Source organism: Tachysurus fulvidraco, chromosome 12 (genome assembly GCF_022655615.1).
Source record: "Tachysurus fulvidraco isolate hzauxx_2018 chromosome 12, HZAU_PFXX_2.0, whole genome shotgun sequence".
NCBI classification, from domain to species: Eukaryota; Metazoa; Chordata; class Actinopteri; order Siluriformes; family Bagridae; genus Tachysurus; species Tachysurus fulvidraco.
Window position 1 is genome coordinate 16,426,382 of NC_062529.1, and position 18,461 is coordinate 16,444,842.

At 37.1% G+C, this 18,461-nt stretch overlaps 2 protein-coding genes across 3 annotated transcripts; both read left to right on the plus strand.

Moving 5' to 3' along the window:
* The first annotated feature begins 972 nt into the window (after positions 1 to 972).
* fosaa (v-fos FBJ murine osteosarcoma viral oncogene homolog Aa) lies at positions 973 to 4,252 on the plus strand. The gene is made up of 4 exons (XM_027172059.2): positions 973 to 1,103; positions 1,802 to 2,014; positions 2,298 to 2,405; positions 2,509 to 4,252. Exons 1-4 carry the CDS (start codon positions 1,020 to 1,022, stop codon positions 3,178 to 3,180), a joined length of 1,077 nt encoding a protein of 358 aa, XP_027027860.1. The 5' UTR covers positions 973 to 1,019; the 3' UTR covers positions 3,181 to 4,252.
* Positions 4,253 to 4,450: 198 nt separating this feature from the next.
* Positions 4,451 to 17,129, plus strand: jdp2a (Jun dimerization protein 2a). Of its 2 annotated transcripts, none has more exons than XM_027172061.2 (4): positions 4,451 to 4,680; positions 15,018 to 15,235; positions 15,878 to 15,982; positions 16,096 to 17,129. In XM_027172061.2, the coding sequence occupies exons 1-4, from the start codon at positions 4,593 to 4,595 to the stop codon at positions 16,279 to 16,281; spliced, it is 597 nt and encodes a 198-aa protein (XP_027027862.1). In that variant the 5' UTR covers positions 4,451 to 4,592; the 3' UTR covers positions 16,282 to 17,129. The 2 variants fall into 2 exon arrangements, with proteins under 2 accessions (XP_027027862.1, XP_027027861.1); XM_027172060.2 differs by lacking the exon at positions 4,451 to 4,680 and adding an exon at positions 13,733 to 14,585.
* The last annotated feature ends 1,332 nt before the right edge of the window (positions 17,130 to 18,461 follow it).

Below are 18,461 nucleotides of genomic sequence, written 5' to 3' on the forward strand. Positions count from 1 at the left end.
TTCTATTTGCGGTCGAATTGACTGTAAAGAGACCAAATATATATAAAAAAAACAGCAGCCTATAATACACGTACAAAATATTTTTAAATGCTATTTATGTGCTTAATTTTATTCCGAATGTGTTTTATTCTAAAAAACAAACAAACAAAAAAACAAACAAAAAAACGAATGCAGGCTTACCTTTTCATAATTTAAACGAAAATAAATAAATCTATAAATAAACAAATAAACAAACAAATAAATAAATAAAACAAAAACAAACCGGCATCCCAGTGTTTATGATGCTTGAGCAGAATTACAATTAGATTAATCGCAGCATGGAAGCTTCCTAATGCTGTTTTCACACTGTGTAAATACACTGTATACTCCAATTTACAGGCCTAATGGCTTTATTAAATTAGTATGTAGCAGAGATTTCTCATTCAACATTTAGTTACCATGGAATGACCTCACTCAACAGCTCGAGAAAATATGCTCATATCAACCAGTAAAAACTTACATTATCTATTTTAATCAACTACACATTATACACATTCCCATATTTTATTAATAGTGTCATTTGTTTTATTGTTATATTTTAGAGCACTTGGGGTGAATCAGTATTTTATGAATGAACATGTTGCAAATGTCCTTTCACAGAAGGGTCCAACAAGATCCGACAATTACATAGTAATTCCATAGTATTACACAGAAATAAATAGCTAACCATTGATCTAAATCTATGTCCAATCATGTTTTATGAAAATTAGACTATAAGCGGGTTTGTCGAGGCAGGTGCTTTGTTATATTGTGAAGAGATGCTCCCCTCATCCAAAATGGTACAGTCTCGGTTCATTCATAAAATTCTGATGGAATATATATAGGAGGGGCTTGGGCTTGTATACCAGGCTTATCATTGACCAGGTTTATATATAAACCTGGAAAAGGGAGACTGGAATCAGGGAAGCAAGACTGATAGATCGGATCCCTGGTCAATTTCTTCTTTTTTAACTTCTGGAAACGTGCCTATACGTGGAGAAATGATCCTTAGCAAAGTCGGTGTGGAGTCTGTGCCAGGCTGCAGTTCTGCATCTCCTGCCGGGGATGTGATGGAGACCACACAGGTAGGCAACATCACTAAACATTGAGCACCTATATTATCTCATAATATAATCATGAAGTCTAGTCTGCTTCATATTAGTCAAATAGCAAAGGGCAGAAATCCTGTTAATAATGCAAATAGTGTCATAACACTATTTTATTTTTTTTGCATAATAATTAAGCTCAGTGTGAAATTGTACTTTTTTAACCATAGGATGAGATCTTGATGAAAAAAAATGAATGTTGATCCATTTTTAAACCCGTGTCATCATCTGATCATAGGATAAATGAATCTCCCTGCGTTATTTAGATTGTACTAAGACTATATATCGTGTTTATGTGAGCTTGAAATCGTTTGGTCGTGCTTTGCTGCTGAAGTGGCTCTGCAGCGGTTCTCTGTGTGGAGACTCCGCAGCAGCTCTGCGTCAGCGCTGACGTCAGTGACAATGGAAAAGTCAAATATTGATCAGGGAGACTATTTTTGGACACCATGCAACTTAAAGGCAGACCTCTCTGCTTACACGCAACGGCGTCATGTCTAGGCTAATTCACAGAAAGTGCATTCATGGGTTGATGAATGACCATGATGCAATAGAAGAATAAAGCAATAAAGCAAAAAAAAAAACAAAAAAACTTTTTCACCGTACTTATTTGATGCACTATATATATATGGATGTATCTATATGATTAATGTATAGCCACATTTCTACACTGAACCCAGGGTCCCGGGCCGGATCGTGAGGCTCCTGTGGCTCCGTTTGTCCCCACAGTAACTGCGATCTCCACCAGTCCAGATTTGCAATGGATGGTGCAGCCGACCATCATCACCTCCGTCTCCGCGTCTGCGACCAGACCTGAAACTGGAGAAAGCGCAGCCAAGAGGAATGGGGCAAAAGAGAAAAACGCTGCCAGGAAGGGAAAAAGAGTCGAGCAGGTAGGTCTACTAAAAACGAAGAGCCCTAACATTCATAGTTGCCGTTGAGTTGGACTTAATCAAATGTTTATACTCCTTGAGAGCTGCGCCATGGCATGATGCCTGGCACGGACACATCCACTTCAAATTCACTTCAACAACAATAACCTCGTTATATATAGTCGCGGTGCGTTTGAAAGATAATTTTCTTCCTGAAGGTGTATTGCCATAGGAATATTTTACAGCTAAAATGGGTTAGATCCATCATAGTAATCACTTACAATCTGTCTTTCCCGCCGAGCAGCTCACGCCAGAAGAGGAGGAGAAGAAGAGAATAAGGAGAGAGAGAAATAAAATGGCCGCAGCAAAGTGCAGGAACAGACGGAGAGAGCTCACAGACACCTTGCAGGCTGTAAGCTGAAATGCCAGTGCATTGAAAATCGAATTTTTTTAATGTTTCCATGTACAGTGAGTAACACCCCCCCCCTTTTAATAAAAAAACTCAATTCTTATAGGAAACAGACAAGCTGGAAGAAGACAAAGCGGCTTTGCAAGCAGAAATAGCAAATCTTCTAAAAGAAAAGGAAAGACTTGAGTATGTTCTTGCTGCACACAAGCCTATATGCCAGCTGCCTGAAGAGCTGGAAGGCATTTTCCCAGAGTCATCACAGCCTCTCCCTTCATCAGAGATATCTGGCCAACTTCCAGAGGATGGTGCGCAGGACACCCCTTCTTTACAAGACTTGGAGACACCTTCTGTTCCACCCACAGCCATCTCAGGCAATTCTAATATTCTGCTGTGCTCCAGTGCAGAGGTCAATCTGTGCGACCTTGAGCCATCACTGGATGTCAAGGAGGAACTGTTGGAAAATATCCTTGACAGTGTGGATGAGGACCAGATCTCTGTGGAAAAAGCATGCTCAGTCCCTGACATTGATCTTAATGGTTCCCTAGGCTTCACAGACTGGGAAACCCTGTATAAGTCTGTGGCCAATGATCTGGAGCCCTTAAGCACCCCTGTGGTGAATGCCTCCACCCCTACACGCAGCAACTACCTGTCCATCTTTACGTTTGCCTGCCCAGAGCTGGACTGTCTGACTGAGGAATTGGATGGCTGCAAAAGTGGGGTATCCAGACCTGATACCAGTGTCGATCTTCTAAACTCCCCTACACTCTTGGCATTATAAACATAAATCCAATGGAAATGAGAGTTTTACAATCTCAATTACTAGATATCACTGTGCTGTGATATCCAGGAAGGATGGTATTGATATAAAGCTGGTTGCATCCATGAGATGTGTAATGTGACAAGGAAGACGTAATTTACTCTCTTCAGGATACTCTTGATGTAGCTAAGAGCATGAAAATAAATCTATGAAATCCTATCCTTTGGACAGTTACGAACTGTATTCTGGTTTAAAAAGCATGCACAAAGATCTAATATGAAATAATATATATATATATATAAATGAATATATATATATAAATGTATGTATGTAAGAGTTTTATATCTGTTTGATCTTCTGTGAGGTTTTCTGTAAGTTATATTGTGCACTGTTTGCTGTGCAGTTTTGTGTTTTTGATGGCAATAGTTTATCACTGTTGTGCTTTAGTACATGTTCTTGACAGTTCTTACATACCTCAGTGTCATCATGCAGTCTGTGTTATGACATCATTAATAATATTTAGAGTTTTCCATGAAAACATCCAGTGGTATATCAATCAAGATGTATTTTATGATACTTTATTTTTCTACCTTATAACTTTTTGACTTGTGCATCAGATGAAGAGTAAAATGAGCACTGATTTCTTATGAATTAATGATCACATTAAATATTCATGCAATGTAGTTTTGGTTTAATTTCTATTCATCTCAGAGCTCATGGTTCACATGGGTTTCCTCAAGAGCTGCATGGGTTTCTTTAGGTTATCTGGTTTCCTCCTACCTCCACCATTGCCACTGCTGTAGGTGGATTCTTTATGGATTCACCTCAACCCTGATAAGGATAAAGAGCCTGTTGTCAAAAACAAATGATTTGTTTAATTATTGTGTGATTAATGTTAATATAAATCCTGAGAACTCTACTGAGGTCTAAGTTCCCAATAAACATAATACCAATAATGAGACATCAATACACTCTGCTGGCTGAAGTATCATGTCAAGTGGTCTCTTTAAATCTTTTATTAGATAAAAAAAAACCTGTTTAGAACCATATGAGGTGCAAAAGTACCACACTGGCACAAATGTACGAGTTGGTTAATAAAATATGAGCTAGCCTAGACTGTAACTACTCTGCCTTGTCAGTAGAGCTAAAATCCCAGGTTTGATTCACAGACACTGGAGATTTGTTCCCTTTGCATATCTTTTTTTTAGCTGAGATCTTCTCCGGCTCTTCAGGGTTCGTGGGTTGTTTGTTTTCTGGTATCTAAGGGGTGGAGTGAACAGGACTTCCCTCACTTCTCCCCTTCTCTCTGCCCCCTGCTTCTTTTTGGTGCAGGACAGTTTTTTCTGCATCCCTGCTTACGTCTGGCTGCCGGAGAACACAGAGTTCCGCATTCCCGAGTCCTCCCAGTCAGGGATCAGTATATAAACGTGCTGATGCAACGCTTTCCTCTGTTCAAAATCTACTCGAGACCCCCAGCTGACCTGAAGAAGGCACATCAAGGGAACGCGGGATCAAAGTCAGGTAAGCCGCAAAGTTTAGGAACTTTAGCAGGAAGGCGCAAGAGGAGGCGGAGGAGGAGGAGGAGGATTGGGGTTTTGCACGGCGCCACGCTCACACAGCTCTTTAGCGACAAACAGGACACCCTTTAAAAAAATGTCTTTCTACAATTAATGCATTTTGTGCGATGTCGTTTTGTTGCATTCGCGTCTTTTCTGTCATATCCGTACCGTTGCCGTATTGCGTGGCGCTGTAGCGTTTATGTAAATTCCCCTGTGAACACATCTCTTCTAATTAAACACAAACCATGCCTTTGAACGCGTCTGGATTTTCTGTCGAAAGCAAAGTTTAAATGCTCGAAAACAGCAAGAATAAATGCAACATATAAGGAAACGCGAATGACAATATGGAAGGATTGAGTTGTTTTATTGCACTTTTTCCTCAAGGCTCGTGCTGGTTACTTTTCTTGTTATGTAAGACACGCTACATGTTTTACTGACGACCCACTTCCGCTTTGTGACTGACTCATAACACAGGGCGTTACTCTGGAAAAAAAAGATGTTATATTTACAAAATAACTCATCTGTTAGCACCTTCATATCTTTATTTATTTATTTATTTATTTATTTATTTGTTTGTTTGTTTGTTTGTTTATTAACACGTAGCAAATAATGACTACCTTAATTGCTGTGCACACTTTATTAATGCTGGAAAAAAAAAACAGGTCCAGCATAAAATACATTGTTTGTGTCCATTTGGCAAATTATCAAGAATATTTACCAAAAAAATACCAAATACCAAAAAAAAATTCAAGGAGTTAAATAAAAGTATATTCACTATTAGTCATTATGTCATCTTTGAACATGCCATTTCAGATTTAATCCCACTTTGCTTTTATAATATCTCCTACGCTTCCACTAGGCTGTCCACTAGATTTTTGGATTGTGGCTGTGGGGATTTGTGTCCATTCTGCCACCAAAGTGTTAGTGAGGTCTGGCACTGATGTCAGGTGAGGATGTCTGGGGTGCAGTAGTTCATGCTTGAACAGGTTCAGTCTACCTAGTTCCAATGAAAGGAGATTGTAATTTTACAGCATACAGCAGGGTGTAATGGTTTGGTGTCCACATACTTTTGGTCATATAGTGTTATTTATGCTAGAGGGCTGTTTGATTAATTAAGAGAAGATACAAGACTGAAAAAACATCAGTTTATATTAAAGTATTTTTGATGTGCTTAGTGATTCTGGTGCTAGTTTGCTGTATTTTCTGTATTGTGAGAAGTTAGATGGTGTCTGCCATGCTGATGATCCAAAGGATCATTCCAAGTGCAGTTACACTAGTGTTTAATAGGACAAAGTGTCATAATAATGGAAAAATCCAGCACAGAAAGTGTGGAGACAGGAAATGTCTGACTCAAATTTCCAGATTGCATTGCATCTTACAGTTGTTGTGCTGATTTACTTGGTGAGCACGATGGGGATGATGGTGGTATTAACACAAAAGCAGAAGCTGATTCAATTGAACAGAGTTTACAGATGAGAGAGCTGAACAGACAAAAAGACTAAAGTGGCACTGCATCATACTCTTTAGGTAAAGCTGAGGGGAGAGCTACAGTTGAGGAAAAAAATGTACATACACCTAGGCTGAAAACAACCACACTTCACACAATTCATGTTATCTGTTTCCTGTGCAGTCATTTAGGGTATGCACTTTATTTTCATAAGAAGACATTGTAACCTATGAGCCAATTTATTTTAGCTTTGATTTACTATGTCAGATTTTCAGTGGGTCAAAAGATTATTTTTAAGTTTACATTTATAGGTTTATTTAAATATTTTGTCCTAGTGATCACTAGCAAACTTCAGTTTGGTGTTTTATGCCAGTTTTGGAGTAGGGCAGAGGCAGTGTCATGGTTTGGGCTTGCATGACAGTTTCTGGAACTGGTTCACTAATGTTACCTGATGATGTAACTCATGATGGTTTCAGGTGAAGGAATTCAGAAGTGTACAGAAACATTCTCTCTAGCAGTTTACAGACAAATCTAATCTAATCATGCAGCAAGACAAAAACCAAACCACTTTAAACAAAAAGTGGTTTTGAACTAGCCACATAAGTCACTTTTACACAATTGAGCATCATGTCACCTAAAGAGATGCCCCCCCAAAACATACAAACACTGAAATGAAGCTGCAGTTCAAATCAAGCAGGAGATATGCTACCAAATATTAAGTGTTCTTTATTACTGGAGTTTGACACCAAATATGCCATGTTCCAAGCTTAACACATTTAGATATAAATATCAGGAAATGAATGCTGTAATTCCCCCCCCCTATCATTTCATTTTCTCTCTCTATCTTTTTTTTTTCCTTTCCTCAGTCTCAAATCAAAATCTCAAACCCAAATGTCTTAAGTGTAAAGCAATAGCAAAATAATTGGCATTGTGTTCCAATACTTGTGGAGGTGACTATATACATTTACTTGCATTAGATAAATTAAGATTTAGACATATTTGCTGGCTAAATCTATAACCCTGATTATACATTTTGCTATTTTGAGGATGTAAATGTACACCACTTCTCAATGGAGGTATAGCTGGTTAGCTATCAAAAGATGAAAATGGAGGCGTCCATGGTTTTTCCTAATTTGTAGCTTAAATGCACAGAGTTTGAGATTGATTTATTTTCTGACTTTTGAGGTAAGTTGATTGCAGCACAAATCCTGTTGGCACCATAGTCAACTGGTAATCAGACAGCACTATGGGTAATATAGGAAACCAAAATGAAAATGGACCATGGACCACCAACATGCTGAATCTAAAGTCATAATTTTATTGCAAAATTAAACTTGGACAAAACAAGATTACAACATTGATTGGAGGTTTACTAGAGGCCAAAAAATTTTATTTCTGCCAGTTTTGGAAGTGTCCATGTTCCACATTGAATTTCTCATGTCACAGTGGTGGTTAATTGCCCATATGAAAGTAGAAACTAAATCAGAATTTGTAGTTTTTCTTAAGTTTTTCTGGATTACCTAGCCTACTAAGGGCAACATGTTAAACAAATGTTCCAAGAAGACAAAAAAAAATTCTAAATGTCTTCACTCTGATGTATATTTGTACAGAATTTTGTTGCTATAAACCCACAGTATTTGGTGCATCATGCTTTGACACTGTAGGTGGTCGATTAACTGAAGCTTCTTGAAGTCATAAAGGTCAGTGTCATTATGTAGCCTTATGCAATGAGAAGAAGTGCAGTTTCATTGCTTCCAGATTTTCTTGACCTCATGTTGCCGTGCATAGCTTTTCAGAACTGAAACTCCTTCTCGGGCCTACTGAATGCTTTTTTTGAATACTTTATTTATTATGAATAACAATGTTTTTATTTAGTCTTTTTCATTTTTTCAGTTATCATTTTCACAAAGACAGGATAATAGGATTTTAAATGGTAAGGTAAGCAAACCTGCTGCGATCCTTATATTTAAGTAGCCTTTGTAAATACAGTTAAAGCAGTCTTATTTTCATTAGTTTATTAAATATACTTCTATTTTAAATGGGGGATGTGACAGTGTGTCAGAATGGAAAAGATTCTGCTGAATAGGTCTGTGTAGCTGAAAGAAAAATGTGCTGATCTGGGATATTTTTTCTTTATGTAGCAGTAACATTCGCCATAGTTTGCCATGTGGACAGTTTGCAGCAGTGGTCTGAACCCACCATGGAACAGTAAATGTGAATAGGACTGTGGCAGTGCTTTACAATGTATTGTACAGTTAGAACAGCAAATGGGTTGCTCTTTAGCACATACTAATGCTTTAGTTTTTTTCTAACTGTAGTAACCAATAAAAAACAGCTGGTTCATTCCTCTTGAATTTAAGAGAAATAAACGAAACCTGTCATTTTGGAGAATGCAGTCAATCTGACCATAATTATCTTTTTGTTCATGTCTGAAAACACTGTACATATTAAAAGGTTGGTGTAAAATAAAATGCTATTTTGTTTTTAAAAATCCTTAAGACATGATTAAAAATTGCTAAATGCTTTTAAATTATTTAATTGTACTTATAATGCAGCACTGTCGTACTAAACAGTAGTTGGGGTATTAGTTACATTTGTGGAAACCTGATATTTACAATACATGCTTTTTTTTATTTTGATTGTCCTGTCAGGTGTTTCTGTCTTTAAATAGTTAATTAACACTTTAAATAATTTGCTCGTGTTCCTATTGTGCTTTACTGTGTCTCGGACTTCCAAACATTTTTTAAATCATAGATCAATCTTATCAAACACTTGTACAAAAAGAAGTAAGACGTGTGATGGCCCACAACCAAACATCAGAAATTACAATTGTCACCAATACATGTTCTCTACGAACAGAGGACATGGAGTTCTGATAAGAGAACAAATATTATATGATGGCAGACAATATTTCTTCTTCGATCTCCATAATTTAAAACACATTCTTTCTGCGATCAGCTAACGCAAAGAACATGATGAATGCCTTTTGCATTCAGGGTTAAATTGCAGGGATCAGACACTCTTGCAATGTGTGAGTTTTGCACTGTGTGCATTACGAGCAAGCCATAACTGCAATACAGTAAAGTAAGTACTGTAAGCAGTACTACAGTTCTGGGATTTTTAGCTATGTTGTGTCCAACAGAATTTGATGACTGCTTGTGAGGAGCAACCTTCGGACAGCTAACGAAATCAGTTTAACATTTTTTGTCATTATGCTCATAGTGCAGAAAAGGCAAGCTGTTGTGCTGCAACAAAATGTCAAATGAAAATGACTAGGAGGCATGAACGGAACCATTCAGACAGTTTTCTTGTATAGCACTTGTACAGACCGCTATTCTGTCCATGATCTAGTTAATGGCAATTGTCAAAGCTGCAGGTAAGAAAGTTATTTTCCTTATTTTTTTAAGTTGTAAAAAGCTGTAAGATTACTAATCAGCTTCAGCAACAAATACATTCTCTGTCTAAAGGTATGCCCTGGAATTTTGTCCCTGTGAGCATCAGTGGTTTGAGTTTTACACTGGGGAAGATTTTTCTCTCTGTATCTTGTATTTAGGGTCCAGACTCCTTCGGGGTTTACTCTTGAATGGCATTCTCTGAATTAACGCTTCATTGTCAGACATGTTGCTTTTCATGTAAAAGCAAATAATTGATCACACTTGCAGAATTATCCACCGTATTTAGTAACCCAGTGGCAGACAGTAGGTGAAGTTTAAAGAGAATATGCCCTCAAATATTGTCCCTTGCAACAAAATGCACAAACAAACCAGTGCACAAACATTTGTTGAGGAACGAAATGTGGCGGACAAGATTTCTCACAAATATTAAAGAGTCAAACCACCATGGCACCTGTTAAGTGGGATATCATGGCACCATGGCACAATACTGTAGTGTCATCTTTTATCTTAATACTGGTTTATTTCAGCAGGAGGTAATGGCATTTGTAGTCAGGGAATTAGTTTGATTAGTTTTCTGCATCTTGATTGTCAGTGGTTTATAAATGGTTTGCTTAGGACAGTAAAAGAGATGTCGTGTGAAGGCAGAGATTATTTTAAAGAAAACATCAGGCACCACCGTATTCCTTTTATAAGCAGGCAAAAATGTCTGGATCAAACATTATATCAATCAAAACAAGAGGAACGGGCAAAAGGATTCAATTGGTAAAGTATCGAAATCTAGAAGAATCGAGATGTTTTTGTCACATTCACTGTTATATACAGTATACAACTTGTAGTGAAATGAAAATTCTAGTCTGTTCATATAAATAAACAAAATGTGAATTGAACTAAATTTAAAAGAATGAATAAAAAAAAAAAAAAAAAGAGTGCTAATTGAATTTAACGTGCACTATTTTTATTACCTGTACCTGTTACCTGTAGTAGCATGATGTGCAATTATGTTACATATAGTAACAGTACAGAGTGGAAAGTGATATATTAATGTGCCGGTGAGTTACATATAGTCTAATTGCAGGCTTACAGGATATACGGACTTGTAACTACAATACAAAAGGATATTACAGTATATACAGGCTGGGAACTACTGAAATTATAATGAATTATAAGGCTTTTACAATAAGCTAATTTAAACCATATAAATGTATTTATTTGTGAACCAATTAAATTTGTTATAATATTGCTGTCAGGTTTAAACTGAAATATTAGGATTAATGAAAACAGTCCTGCACATGAGCTGTGCTGAATGCACTGGAATTTCTGTTTTGTTTTCCCCCCTGATTTTTCCTTTGTTTCCTAGTGTTTTCAATGTGTATAGTTGTATGGTTCATTAAAAGAAAAGCTTTGGAGTGGAAACCCTTTTTCTGTTGTTGTTTTTTTTCACATTATTCAGCTTTATATTCCAACACAGATACAGATAGAGTCTTTATGTTACCCAGGAAACCCTAATAAACAGTGATTTAATGAGGATCAGGTGAAGGTTCTAAAAGTGGACTAATATTCTGATGCTGATCCGAGGATAAAGCTGATTTTATATTCACCAGACTGATCAGCTACAAAATTAAATATGCCTCTAAATTAAATGTTAAAATATGTGATTACCCAGCTGAAATGTTTTAGTTTTTTCTCCATCTAAGTTGCACTTTGAAAAAGACCTGGATTAAAACACACTCAAACTAAAGAATCTCAACTGATTTCTGTTTATAGTAACAGCAATATATTATACTAATAGCCATATATTTTGTTTATAGCACATACCATTCTGTAAATTTCAGTTTATACTAATAGCCATCTACATATTATATTCTTAGTACATATATATTCATCTGTATATTATGTTCATAGTACACACACATCTATAAATCACTTCCATAATTACCATTTTATTTAACTTATCTAAATCTTGTACAAACTCTATATCCTGGACTTATTGCTATTGCACTCTAGTTAGACCTAAACTGCATTTCGTTGCCTTGTACTTGTACATGTGTAATGACAACAAAGTTGAATCTAATCTAATCTAGATTAATCTATTAATAATGTAGCTTTTGTGTGTATCAAGCAGGTGGAATCTTGCACAGACCCAAACAAGTGATATATGATCTAAAGCGATATCCAACATTTTTGCATTCAGATATTGCATGTGTGCATGTGTGCGTAGTTGCCATTGATTTTTGTTTTAACCAGTAATGTAAACAGTCACTTGTTCGATGTAACTTAATAATAAAAAGCATTAGTGTAGCTGTGTATGTTGAGTCTGTTGTGCTTAAAATCAGTTTGAGAGCAAATGTATTTTTCTCCTCCAAATAAAAGCACTTATTCACTGCGCTCAAAAAAGAGTACCTTCTTCCAGGAAAGGTTTCACATGTATATACTGTTGATGACCTATTATCTACATCCTTTTTTCATGTTTCACTTTCCTTACAACGTTGCTGATAAAAGCAGAATAACTTCCACATTTAAAACATTTATTTCCAGTGAATTTATTGCATATAGCTGCACTATAATAAGCACTGTTGTATTGTTCCTGAGCTTGTTCGCTGTTGCAGTCTGAGATTTTTTTTTTTTTTTTACTTCTATCTAAAATCGTGCTTTGTTTATTACATTTGTAAGTAGTTACATACTTGTTTAACTGCATCCAGGTCTTTGATGCACCTGTCTCTACTATGAGCTTTCTGGGGCTTATATTAAGGTTTGGCATTTCGAAAGTCATGGTAAATGTATTTCATCTTATTTTAAAAGTCGAAAACACTCAGATCATGTTTGGTCATATTTTGGGTTGCTCAGTATAGTGTGCAGAGTGCATTATAGTGCTCTATAGGACTTTCTAGTGAAAATCTAAACAAAGTGAACACTGTTGTATTTCATTTATTTTTTCACATTCATCACGCTGTCATCGCTTGAATACATGCTTGTCCTGGCTGGCCCACATAGAGTTTTATTTGGAAATATACACCAAGTTTGGAGGATGAAGATTTGAATGGATTTCACTCAGGAAACAGCTCTCTGTAATGGCATTTGCTATGATGGAGCATGTATAGATGCATTATACTCGTCTTCAGCTACTGTAAGTTTTGGAGCTGCAACTGCATGTTTTTCCGTTACACTGAAGACATTTGGGTCTGAGATCAAAATATGAATATGAGAAGATAGATCATCACTTTCATTTTCTGATATATATTTGGCAAATATACATTGTACCTTTTGGTGGCAGACCACACAATCTGTAGGTAAACAGAAGTGTTGTAACAGTCGTGAAGAAAATGAAAGCAAATGATATTTAATATTTGGTTGCATATCTTTTGCTTGCAATAACCGTGTCAAGCCAGCAACCCAGTGACATCATCAAGCTGCTTTCTTCTTTTGTGTTTCTGTTCCAGGTTTGTACTGTAGCTTCTTTCAGTTGTTGTTTGTTTTGGGCCGTTTCTCCTTTTAGGCTCCTCCTAAGGAGGTAAATGACTGCTCAATTTGTGTAAGCTCCAGTGACAGACTTGGTCAATTTAAACCTTCCAATTTTTCCTCCTGATGAAGTCCTCTGTTGTGTGTTCTGTATGTTTTCAGTGTGTTGTGTCTCACCGACTTGCCGCATGTCCTACTAACAGCCAGAGATTTCTGTCTTTTTCAGGTTATTCCAAATTGTTGTATTGTCTTTGCCTAGCGCTTTGTGCACTGGCTCTGATTGATTTTTCCCTCTTTAGACTAGCTTCAAAGTGGTTTGATTTTCTCACACAGGCAGCTCTATTATCTTCATGTTGGTTCAGCAAATGCAGTCTTCACCAAAAGTGGCATGTTTTAAGATGTTTAACACAACTTGAAAATTAAATCACAGAATTCAGATCTATCGTCTGGTTCATCCTTTGATCACAAATCCAAATGTATTCAGTGTATAACAAAAACAAATGTATTGATTTTGCCGATTCAATACTTTCGGAGGGTACTGTGTGGTTAATAGACTTATGCAATTTTATAACGTTAAGATGTCTTTTTTATTTTTGTTGGGTTTACCAGAGCAACTTTTTTTTTTTGTTCTGCTCAGGGGCCCAGCAGTGGCAGCTTGGTGGACCCAGGATTTGAACTCATGACTTTCTGATCAGTAGTCCAACACCTTAACCACTAGGCTACCACATCCGGTGTCAATAACAGGTTATGAAGTTAATGTCGAAAATGCAACATGACCATGGGTTTAGATTTTACTCTCCTGGCCACAGGAGTACAATATTTTGTTCATAAACTAATTATAAAGCCTGTCATAAATTACATATGGTTTGGTAAAGCAGGTTAACCACTCTTGGTAATGTGCACTGTATAACCAGAGCTTACCACTCATAGTCATTCAGCATTCCTTAGGTTGTAGCAAAACTCACACACAATAAGAGTTCCAGATTCTTACAAATGATACACGCTTAGGTGTTAACATTTGACATAAATCTGGTAACAATTCTACAAAGTTTATTGTAGAATTTAGAAGTTGTTCTTTGTTTTGCATTATCAGGTGCAGAAACCACTATGTAGCCAACATCCTCTGCAGACACAAAATGAGCTCTTGAATTCCAGTGTAGACTTCATTTCCAACCTCAAGTCTTGTTAAAAGTGTTTTTTTCAATTTTTTTTATTTAAAAAAAAAAAAAAAGATTTTCAGAGCAGGCCAGTGGTGGAGGCCGATGACATTGTGCTGTTCCTCTGTGGCCACATTCCAGTGTTCTGACACAGCGAGCGGTGAGCAGGCAGGCGTGGGGGAAAGCGGGCAGCAGGCGGGTTTTGGCTGGCTCACTCTCTTCTCTCTATGGGATAAAAGGGAATGTGTCTGGGACTACATTTGTGTGTGCCTTTCAGCCTGGCCTCTGGAGCGAGTCTTGCCAAAGCGGCTGTAAATGGGAGTATGCTATGGAGGGGAGGAGTGGGCACTTGAGAGACATATATTGTTTGTGTTGCATGGAGTGGCAGGAAAAAAAAAGAAGCATGGGAAAGGTAATGGCATACCAATACAACATGTGTATGTGTGATTTTCCTCTGTGTGGATGTAGAAGGTTGTTGAGCGGTAGTGATGATGGACTGGTCGTTTCTATGGTATTGTCTGTGTGTTGTGTATTGTTGAATGCGTGTGCACCTGGGTTCACTTTTTCAGTCAGGGATATGTTAAGTTACAAGGGTTACAGAGGTTTACGCACTCACACTTTTAGAAAGAGATTGCATGCTAAGATGAGTAAGAATGCATGAGTACATCACAGCCATACGCAATAAATTAAGGGTGTATCATTCATGTAATCTTTTAGGATTATTTAACAACCAAGATTTTACAGCAAGGCCATGCGCTGTTTTGCAGCAGTCTGTTTTGTTTCCATAGAGATTAAGTACTTAAGTGAAAATGAACTCCAATTCCTGTCATGGTGTGTGTTCTAGCTGTGGTGAAGGGCGTGTATGCTATGATGCCCGGACAGATCCCTGACCCTTCGGTGACGGCAGGCTCTTTACCCAGCCTGGGCCCGCTGGCTGGGATCTCTGCCACGACGCTCACAGACCAGCTCAAATACGCCGACCTGTGCAGTCTAGGAGCCATGTTGTCTCCACTGCACCTACTCGGCAAGTTGAGCAAGCACCATCTTCCTATTAAAGCTGAGGTGAGGCATTAAATTAGTTTGTGAACCATGTTTACATGGTGTAAATACAGTAAATTTAACTTAAAACCAGATGATATACCTGACTCTTGCCTGGAATGTTGAATCAATTCAAATTTTTAAGTAAACTGGGAAACATGAAATATATATTTCATTATTATTTTGATGATTATTTTGATTATCAGTATGATTTTAATATTTTATAAAAATATGAAATCATATCAGTTTGAAGTAAACATTTGATCTATTACTGTGCTTATGGATATCAGTACCGTAGATTGAATAGGTAGAGCTTTAAATGCAAGGTTATGAATTACATTTTTATATCTACAAAAAAAAAGAACAATGAGTCCATCTAGTGGGCAGTCAGTAATTGCATGACTTGTGTATGATACAGAACACACAATGCTGCTCTTTGTCATCTGAATAAAGGCCTACTCAGAATATCAGACACATGTAAAGTCCTTTTCAATCTCTATTTGCTTTGCATCACAGGAGGTGATTGTTTATATTACGTACCTAACGTCTTTTAGAAAGCAGGGATTGCAAAGCAACAATAGATTTAAAAACATTCATTTGCTCTTAGGATTCTCTAAATATTTATTTGGCCTAAGGAACTAATGTAGATGTTGATACCCCGTGTAGAAAGATGAGGAAGAGGAGAGGAGGAAGAGGAGGCGAGAAAAAAACAAAGTGGCAGCAGCACGATGTCGAAACAAAAAGAAGGAGCGAACAGAATATCTACAAAGGGTAAGTTTTCTCCTTTAGTTTTAATTGTTACATTACAATTTTATCAAATATATTATATTGCATGTAACACCAACATTACAAAATCAGCAATCTTCCTGATACTGTGGTCCCAGGAGTCCGAGAGGCTGGAGATGATGAACTCTGAGCTCAAAGCACAAATTGAGGAGCTGAAGCACGAGCGTCAGCAGCTTATCCTCATGCTCAACCGTCACCGGCCGACGTGCATCGTGAGGACAGACAGTGTGAAGACCCCTGAGAGCGAGGCTAACCCCCTCCTGGAACAGCTTGAGGCCAAATGAGGAAAAGTGCAAAGACTCTGAGTGGTGCTTTTCCACACTTACTGTTTACAGGTTAGCTTCCATACAGCTAACTAGAAGCACTTAGCTCTAAACTCTTGGACATTTAAGGTTGAACGAGTGAAGCACTCCAACCCGTACGCTTGGAGTTTTTGAGCCTTTGTGGAACCCCTGTCTTACCCACGCATACATATCCCAATCAGATTGGGTGACGTGCTGACAGATACAAGTTTGTAGTTCTTTTTCCCCCCTGTTTGTGGTCATTCTGTGCCTAATGGTTTTATCTTAATCCAACAAGGTTAACAAGGCAGTTTGTAACAGATAGAAAACAATAAAAAACACACTCCATTCCCCAAGGTATCATGTAAGATGTTTTGGCCATGGAAGTGGATGACTAGTGCTATGTCCATGATCACAGATCATAATCTGCCCTCATAATATTGCTCTTTCTTTCTTTCTTTCTTTCTTTCTTTCTTTCTTTCTTTCTTTCTTTCTTTCTTTCTTTCTTTCTTTCTTTCTTTCTTTCTTTCTTTCAAGACGCAGGCGTCATGTATGCACATATACAGTATATGGACTGTTTACATCTTGTTCTTATAGTTACCTACAATTTATATAAATATATATATATTATTTTTTCTGATTTTTATACTTCATGTACATTACATTATATGGACTGTTATCACTAGATGTGATACATTTTATATTACTGCTATATAACAGATAGTTATATAACCCCATTTTCTGTGACCTACTCATTATGTTTAATGGCTGTGAAGAAATGCAAACAATATACACTATGTATTTGGGAAGTATATTCTACAGTCCTTAATTATTAAATCAGTTCCTCTTCAGCTGTTTGATTCCCGTGTGTAGTTTAAGTTGTTGTGTTGTTGTTTTTTCTTACAAAAAACAGATGATTGTATGTTGATATTGTTATGGGTGAACCAAAAAAACTACACCAGCTCATGGTCTGTTGTACCTTTAACAAGAAACTTTAAGTAGCCACGAAGAAGTCAGCATTGAGCTGAAGGATCCTGCTTGTTTTTCATCATCTCTAATGTAATGTAAAATAAATCCTAAACTAATTATTTTTAGAAAAAGTGAACTGAATGTGCACAGGAGAATTACTGATGCATGGATGAAGTTGATTTATTACTGGTGATATTATGACTTGTGCAGTTCTAACAGCATCATGTGAATGCTGTCTTTTTTAAATATCTACACAAATTTTTAAATATGAAATGGACTGTTTATGCAAACTTTACACAATAAGAGGATATGGAAATAAGATATGGAAACAGACATTATGCAAAACTGAACTCAGGCTGAAATCAGGAATGTGGGAGATGCATGAATCCAGCTGCAATGAATTGCTTATTAGGGATGAAGCTGGCATGTGTAACTGATGATGCAAGCTGCTTTGTACTTAACCTTTTGTCTACCTTAATACCACAGTGGGACAGATGTGGAAAAATGTTAACAACCTGCTTTACTGGCACAACAGCACAACTCGGGAGTGTGTTACAGAGCACACAGAAGAAACTCTGCATAATCATCCTCCTACAAAGAACACTACAGACGAATGAACTGCTATGCACATATAGACCACATTGTTCCTCAGGGTTCTTAATGCCCCAAGCATTCTAATTAGGTCCTTCTTGCACCCTTGCCATTCCTAAACATACATTAAATTTAATTGATAACTCTCTATACTGTTATCTATTGTATGAATCGCCCTTGGTGACATCTAGTGGCTTGCATTATATGTTTAAGATCATTACTTGTTCATTCCTGCTTTGACTATAAAAACAAGTCAGAAACTGCAAAACTAAACCTCTTTGTAACTGCATGATTTTATTCTAAGAAAATGATCGTCTGATGCGGATTGATTTACAGTACAAAATATTAATGCATGTAAAGAGCAGCTGTGAAAAAGAAGCAAAACTCATTCTGAAGTCTCAGTCACAGTTATGGAAGCACACGGTGTAGCTTCTACAGAATCCATCTCTGTAGTGGCTAAAAATAACAGCCCTTCATAACCCATCCCCATAAGACTGTGTGCTATAGCCACTGTTGCACTATTAGTGTGGCTCAATAAGGAACATAATGCTTGATAGGACCTCATTTACATAAAATAAAAATAAAAAAAGCTTAATTACAGAATGGTGTGAAGTTGCTCATGT

What these genes read in the sequence shown, in the direction of transcription:
- fosaa (XM_027172059.2), top strand. Translation starts at nt 1,020, where the DNA reads ATGATCCTTAGCAAAGTCGGTGTGGAGTCTGTGCCAGGCTGCAGTTCT. An exon ending in AGGGAAAAAGAGTCGAGCAG is followed by an intron (nt 2,015 to 2,297) that starts GTAGGTCTACTA and finishes CCCGCCGAGCAG; the next exon opens with CTCACGCCAGAAGAGGAGGA. An exon ending in TCACAGACACCTTGCAGGCT is followed by an intron (nt 2,406 to 2,508) that starts GTAAGCTGAAAT and finishes CAATTCTTATAG; the next exon opens with GAAACAGACAAGCTGGAAGA.
- jdp2a (XM_027172060.2), top strand. Translation starts at nt 14,489, where the DNA reads ATGGGAGTATGCTATGGAGGGGAGGAGTGGGCACTTGAGAGACATATA. An exon ending in AAAAAAGAAGCATGGGAAAG is followed by an intron (nt 14,586 to 15,017) that starts GTAATGGCATAC and finishes TGTGTGTTCTAG; the next exon opens with CTGTGGTGAAGGGCGTGTAT. An exon ending in GAACAGAATATCTACAAAGG is followed by an intron (nt 15,983 to 16,095) that starts GTAAGTTTTCTC and finishes CTGTGGTCCCAG; the next exon opens with GAGTCCGAGAGGCTGGAGAT.